This window comes from Oncorhynchus tshawytscha, linkage group LG23 (assembly GCF_018296145.1).
Source record: "Oncorhynchus tshawytscha isolate Ot180627B linkage group LG23, Otsh_v2.0, whole genome shotgun sequence".
NCBI classification, from domain to species: domain Eukaryota; kingdom Metazoa; phylum Chordata; class Actinopteri; order Salmoniformes; family Salmonidae; genus Oncorhynchus; species Oncorhynchus tshawytscha.
Genome location: NC_056451.1, coordinates 27104054 through 27111939, shown reverse-complemented (window position 1 = coordinate 27111939; position 7886 = coordinate 27104054). Strand labels below are relative to the sequence as shown.

The 7886-nt window shown below is 44.3% G+C and overlaps 1 protein-coding gene across 1 annotated transcript; it reads left to right on the top strand.

The window, feature by feature from the left end:
• The first annotated feature begins 7135 nt into the window (after positions 1 to 7135).
• On the top strand, positions 7136 to 7854 carry LOC121840639 (cortexin domain containing 2-like). The gene has a single exon (XM_042305087.1). It carries the CDS (start codon positions 7258 to 7260, stop codon positions 7447 to 7449), a length of 192 nt encoding a protein of 63 aa, XP_042161021.1. The 5' UTR covers positions 7136 to 7257; the 3' UTR covers positions 7450 to 7854.
• The last annotated feature ends 32 nt before the right edge of the window (positions 7855 to 7886 follow it).

Here is a 7886-nt window from a genome sequence, read left to right as displayed (position 1 = left end):
GAACACTAGACACTGCTGTAGGACAAGTGGTGTAGTACACATGATGAACACTAGACACTGCTGTAGGACAAGTGGTGTAGTACACATGATGAACACTAGACACTGCTGTAGGACAAGTGGTGTAGTACACATGATGAACACTAGACACTGCTGTTAAGACAAGTGGTGTAGTACACATGATGAACACTAGACACTGCTGTAGGACAAGTGGTGTAGTACACATGATGAACACTAGACACTGCTGTAGGACAAGTGGTGTAGTACACATGATGAACACTAGACACTGCTGTAGGACAAGTGGTGTAGTACACATGATGAACACTAGACACTGCTGTAGGACAAGTGGTGTAGTACACATGATGAACACTAGACACTGCTGTAGGACGAGTGGTGTAGTACACATGATGAACACTAGACACTGCTGTAGGACAAGTGGTGTAGTACACATGATGAACACTAGACACTGCTGTAGGACAAGTAGTCTAGTACACAACACATCCTGGGGTGGTGGGTAGCCTAGCGGTTAGAGCGTTGAGCCAATAACCAAAAGGTTGCTGGATTGAATCCCCAACCTGACAAAGTAAAAATCTGATGTTTGGCCTCAAAACAAGGCAGTTAACTTATTGTTCCCTGGTAGGCTGTCATTGTAAATAAGAATGTGTTCTTAACTGACTTGACTAGTTAAATAAAGGTTCAAATGAAAACATGATGAACACCAGGTAGAGGAAGAGAGCTGATAGACCCAAGATGCACTAGTTTCTACTTCCCTATGTACACGCACATATAAACAAAGACACACTGACACACTATTATAATATACTTTAACCAATGATGCAGCAGAGGCTCTAAACTTGCTGCAACTTCATTAAGTGATATCAATCCATCTGTCATCCATCAATTCACTTCTTTACATGTGGTCTGTGTTACTTAATTGGCAAAGAAACAAAATCCAACTCTGTCTTGATTGGGTTGTATCCATTTCCATCCCTTCCTACTGTATCAGTGGTCAGAGAAACACAGAGATCTATGGCCAAGGATCAGTTTCCTCTCCCCTCGTCCCCTCCTCTTCTCTCGTTTACAGCCTGGGGGTGAAATGGGATGGAATGCTGGAGGTGTTGGAGTAGGGCAGATAGGATTACTCCTTCCTTCTCAGGTTGGTCAGTAGTATCACTCTGGTGGGATTGTACCTGGATGTTCCTTACATCTTACGCTCTTCTGTGTGACATCATTAGTGGTCTGAACATGAATATGACATGAGAATTATTTTCCTACTCCTTCATTTTCTCTGTCTCTCTCTCCTCCCTCTCTTCACCTCTCCTGGACACCACTCCCAACCCCCCTGGGGATGGACAAACAGATGGACGTACTCAGTCACACTTGGCACCTGTGTCCCATGAATAGTTAAAGAGGGGTTTGGTGACGATCAGGCTGTAACTGAGATTAGAACAGCCAGCAGGACTCAGTCCAGGAGGCAACAGGCCGCGCTCTGGGACTCCCCAGGAGGCAACAACAACCAGCAGGAGGGGCATGATGCCTACCCTGTGGTGGAAACGTAAACTTGGAAACGTAGACTTGGGTGGAAGGGAGAAACAAAGCAAACAACTGTCAATCTGTGGGTAAACAAACACATGACTGTACATTAGACCTCTGTGCCTGTGTGTTCATCTAAAGAGATGTATATGTATATACAGTATGGAGAGGAGACATTGTAGCTGTATTGTGTGTTGGTGTTTTGCTGAGGTGTTTAAACACTGTAATGCACCTTCACCTTCCTATAGATATACCATTACCTGACACAGGTGTGAGTACACGTGTCCTCTGCATGCTGAAGCCCGTAGAATAGCTGGCCTACAGTAGAGTGGATTGGGTATGGTGGTAGGGACATTGGGGGATACAGTAGGGGTAGGACTGAGGATTGAGTAGGACTGCTAGGAGAGAGAGCGAGAGAGAGTGAGAGAGAGAGAGAGAGAGAGAGAAAGGGAGAGAGAGAGAGAGAAAGGGAGAGCGAGAGAAGGAGAAAGGGAGAGAGAGAGAGAATAGCAGAACAGCCTACCTCAGCACCCGACAAAAGTCTTGACACCACAGCAGAACAGCACACCAGACCCTGACCATAGAGTCGACATCGCAGCAGAACAGACAAATGAAGAACCCCAAGCCCAGCGGCTCTCACCCCCTCTGAGCACCCCCTGTCAGCCACCCTGATAGCCCTTCTGACAACCCCCCACACCCACTGAGGACAAACACAAGACACAGATTGTACTACTTATGGACTCAAGTGTGACACAGTGTGTCTAAACTCTGGTGTCGAAACACCCAGCGTGCCCTCGACCTTCTGTCTGAGGACCAACTAGGCTCACCCAGCCACATAATAATACACACAGGCACAAACGACCTGAGAGCACAGCAGGAAAGGGTGGCCACAGCACTGAAGGGAGTGATTGAAAAGGCTTCTTCTACTTTCCCCAACGCACAAGTGGTTATCTCCACCCTGCTACCACGAAAAGACTTCCACCCTGCCACAATACAGCGGGTAAACGCAAGTATTTCTCGTGACTGTGCCTCAAAACCAAATGTTTTCCTGGCCCACCACTCCACCCTGGACTTGAACAGCCTCTATGACCAGGTCCACCTCTACAAGGCAGCAGTGCCCACCTTTGCCCGAACTCTAAAGGACATCGCTCTCAAACGTATCCCCAACACTTCACACAGGAGCAACAGATCAATAGACACCCCACCCAGACCAGCGAGACACCCTCCCAGACCTGCAGGACCCCCCTGGACCTACACATAGAGGACCCACGCCAAGAGGAATTACATCCAGACCACAGCACCCCCAGACACATCCACACCCCCACCCCAACCAATCAACACCCCCCCACGTCAACCATGCCCACACCCCATTTAGGCCCCCTCAGATCAGACCTATGCCACTCCTGCCCACCCCATGCACCCCACCCCCGCAAAGAGGGCCTCAACATGGAAGCCACACATATGCCCAGGTAGTGAGCGGGCAAATAGTCCCAACCCCCACTCTCACACTCGCCCAGGCTCTGCTCACACTTACTGGCCTGAGGACAAACCACGACCAACAACATTGGACACTCTATGGAACAAAAAGCCTTCACTATATCATCCTGGAATATCCAAGGCCTGAGGTCATCTGCCTTTGGCCTAAAGAGCAGAAACCCAGACTTCACCAAAGAAATCGGTAATACCCACTGGTTGCCCTCTAGGTTACAGAGAGCTGGTAGTCCCATCCACCAAACTACCAGGTGTGAAACAGAGAAGGGACTCAGGGGGTATGCTAATTTGGTATAGAGCAGACCTAACTCATTCCATTAAATTAATCAAGACAGGAACATTCTACATTCTACACCCTCAGCACACAGGGGGACAAACACCTGCCTGGAGGTGACAGCATTCCCTCCTACATATGACCCCCTAGGCACAACTATGACAACACAACCAACAAAAACGGGTCACAACTCCTGCAGCTCTGTCGCACGCTGGGTATGTACATAGTCAATGGTAGGCTTCGAGGGGACTCCTATGGTAGGTACACCTATAGCTCATCTCTTGGCAGTAGTACTGTAGACTACTTTATCACTGACCTCAACCCAGTCTCTCAGAGCGTTCACAGTCAGCCCACTGACACCCCTATCAGACCACAGAAAAATCACAGTCTACTTAAACAGAGCAATACTCAATCATGAGGCATCAAAGCCAAAGGAACTGAGTAACATTAAGAAATGCTATAGATGGAAGGAATGCAGTTTGGAAACCTACCAAAAAACAATTAGGCAACAACAAATTCAATCCCTTTTAGACAATTTCCTGGGTAAAACGTTCCACTGTAATAGTGAAGGTGTAAACTTGGCAGTAGAAAATCTTAACAGTATATTTGACCTCTCAGCTTCCCTATCAAATCTAAAAATCTCAAATAGAAAACCGAAGAAAATTAACAATAATGACAAATGGTTTGATGAAGAATGCAAAAATCTAAGAAAGAAATTGAGAAACCTGTCCAACCAAAAACATAGAGACCCGGAAAACCTGAGTCTGCGTCTTCACTATGGTGAATCACTAAAACAATACAGAAATACACTACGGAAAAAGAAGGAACAGCATGTCAGAAATCAGCTCAATGTAATTGAAGAATCCATAGACTCTAACCACTTCTGGGAAAATTGGAAAACACTAAACAAACAACAACACGAATAATTATCTATCCAAAATGGAGATGTATGGGTAAACCACTTCTCCAATCTTTTTGGCTCTATAACAAAGAATAAAGAGCAAAAACATATACATGATCAAATACAGATCTTAGAATCAACTATTAAAGACTACCAGAATCCACTGGATTCTCCAATTACATTGAATGAGTTACAGGACAAAATAAAAACCCTCCAACCCAAAAAGGCCTGTGGTGTTGATGGTATCCTCAATGAAATGATCAAATATACAGACAACAAATTCCAATTGGCTATACTAAAACTCGTTAACATCATCCTTAGCTCTGGCATCTTCCCCAACATTTGGAACCAAGGACTGATCAGCCCAATCCACAAAAGTGGAGACAAATTTGACCCCAATAACTACCGTGGAATATGCGTCAACAGTAACCTTGGGAAAATCCTCTGCATTATCATTAACAGCAGACTCGTACATTTCCTCAATGAAAACAATGTACTGAGCAAATGTCAAATTGGCTTTTTACCAAATTACCGTACAACAGACCATGTATTCACCCTGCACACCCTAATTGACAACCAAACAAACCAAAACAAAGTCTTCTCATGCTTTGTTGATTTCAAAAAAGCCTTCGACTCAATTTGGCATGAGGGTCTGCTATACAAACTGATGGAAAGTGGTGTTGGGGGTAAAACATACGACATTATAAAATCCATGTACACAAACAACAAGTGTGCGGTTAAAATTGGCAACAAACACACACATTTCTTCACACAGGGTCGTGGGGTGAGACAGGGATGCAGCTTAAGCCCCACCCTCTTCAACATATATATCAACGAATTGGCACGGGCACTAGAAAAGTCTGCAGCACCCGGCCTCACCCTACTAGAATCCGAAGTCAAATGTCTGCTGTTTGCTGATGATCTGGTACTTCTGTCACCAACCAAGGAGGGCCTACAGCAGCACCTAGATCTTATGCACAGATTCTGTCAGACCTGGGCCCTAACAGTAAATCTCAGTAAGACCAAAATAATGGTGTTCCAAAAAAGGTCCAGTCACCAGGACCACAAATACAAATTCCATCTAGACACTGTTGCCCTAGAGCACACAAAAAACTATACATACCTTGGCCTAAACATCAGCGCCACAGGTAACTTCCACAAAGCTGTGAACGATCTGAGAGACAAGGCAAGAAGGGCATTCTATGCCATCAAAAGGAACATAAATTTCAACACCCCAATTAGGATTTGGCTAAAAATACTTGAATCAGTCATAGAGCCCATTGCCCTTTATGGTTGTGAGGTCTGGGGTCCGCTCACCAACCAAGACTTCACAAAATGGGACAAACACCAAATTGAGACTGCACGCAGAATTCTGCAAAAATATCCTCTGTGTACAACGTAGAACACCAAATAATGCATGCAGAGCAGAATTAGGCCAATACCCACTAATTATCAAAATCCAGAAAAGAGCCGTTAAATTCTATAACCACTTAAAAGGAAGCGATTCCCAAACCTTCCACAACAAAGCCATCACCTACAGAGAGATGAACCTGGAGAAGAATCCCCTAAGCAAACTGGTCCTGGGGCTCTGTTCACAAACACAAACACACCCCACAGAGCCCCAGGACAGCAGCACAATTAGACCCAACCAAATCATGAGAAAACAAAAAGATAATTACTTGACACATTGGAAAGAATTAACAAAAAACAGAGCAAACTAGAATGCTATTTGGCCCTACACAGAGAGTACACAGCGGCAGAATACCTGACCACTGTGACTGACCCAAAATTAAGGAAAGCTTTGACTATGTACAGACTCAGTGAGCATAGCCTTGCTATTGAGAAAGGCCGCCGTAGGCAGACATGGCTCTCAAGAGAAGACAGGCTATGTGCTCACTGCCCACAAAATGAGGTGGAAACTGAGCTGCACTTCCTAACCTCCTGCCCAATGTATGACCATATTAGAGAGACATATTTCCCTCAGATTACACAGATCCACAAAGAATTCGAAAACAAATCCAATTTTGATAAACTCCCATATCTACTGGGTGAAATTCCACAGTGTGCCATCACAGCAGCAAGATTTGTGACCTGTTGCCACGAGAAAAGGGCAACCAGTGAAGAACACACACCATTGTAAATACAACCCATATTTATGCTTATTTATTTTATCTTGTGTCCTTTACCATTTGTACATTGTTAAAACACTGTATATATATAATATGACATTTGTAATTTCTTTATTGTTTTGAAACTTCTGTATGTGTAATGTTTACTGCTAATTTTTATTGTTATATATTCACTTTATATATTATCTACCTCACTTGCTTTGGCAATGTTAACACATGTTTCCCATGCCAATAAAGCCCTTGAATTGAATTGAATTGAAATTGAATATAGACTTAGTTTGACAACAAACCAAAACAATCAAAATGAAAGAAAAGCTGATCAGGACAAAATAAAGGTAGAGGAATTGAAAAAGGATATGATGCCTTGGTGGCAATTCACTTGAGACGGTGGTGGAAACTGATCCTGACCAAAAAGATGCAGATTGCTTCCTGTACTCTGATGCCACTAGAGAGACACTCACACAAGTGGAGAGTACATCAACCCTATGCAAATAAGAGAGAGAGAGAGAGAGGGGAGAGAGAGAGAGAGAGAGAGAGAGAGAGAGAGAGAGAGGGCTGGACCCTGAGCAGTATGGTCCAGAGGGAGAGGCATTGAAGCAAGAGGAGATTCACACAACTTAACTTAAACTGAACAGGAAAACAGATCCTAACACGACATAGAAAGAGAAGAGACTAAAGAGACGTCTTCTAGAGAAGCATAGACAGCATTAAGACCCTTCATTAGAACAAGCTACGATTCTATGTTGTTAGAACAAGTAGATAGATACAAAAGGACGGACGAGAGAAAGTTTGGATTCTAGTGTTGTCCAACACCAAGTGGCAAAGGACACTTTAAAAAAAGGTTTTCTACCTATATATATATATATATATATATATATATATTTTTTTTACCTTTGTCAGTCTGCATCAGCCTCAATTGGATACGATAAGTCATGGACCCTCCTCTCCTGCCGGTGGCCAGGATGGAGGTGGACGTGGACCTGGGCTTTGCTCTCTTCTTTGTCTTTCTACTGTGTTCCTTCCTGCTGTTCACCATAGTGCGCTGTGCCCAGATGGTCCTGAACCCCTACAGCGCCATCTCTGTCGCCGCATACCAGAATACGGAGGAACAACCTGAGGAGTGACCTCAGTCCACACTGGGCAGGAAATAATGTGAGCATAGTGGAAGAACCCTAGCCCAACTGTGGCTAGTGTGCTGAAGGTGGGAAGTTTGGTTTCGTAGTTAGACTTGTGGGAATCAAGAGGAGCAGGAAGCACATGAAGGGAGTGGTACTTAAAAGTTTGGAGAATTCATCAGTCCACAGATCTGGAGATGAACATCACACACCATGATAACCTGTAAAACAGGAGCAAATGGGACCATGAGGATTTCAAATTGTTACAGTACAGTTTATGTTTAGGCAATGTGCTTTTGGGAAAGTCTACAGTTGTCAGCATGTCATGGACCAGAGTCAGATAAACGTAGGAATGACCACCATTTTAGTTGTTGTATTCCTAATCAGCCACTGTCATATTCACATCTGCTTTCCATTAAAACAAATAGGCAAAGCCATGAGAGAAA

Excerpts from the sequence above, each read along its gene's own strand:
- LOC121840639 (XM_042305087.1), top strand. The coding sequence starts at position 7,258 with ATGGACCCTCCTCTCCTGCCGGTGGCCAGGATGGAGGTGGACGTGGAC.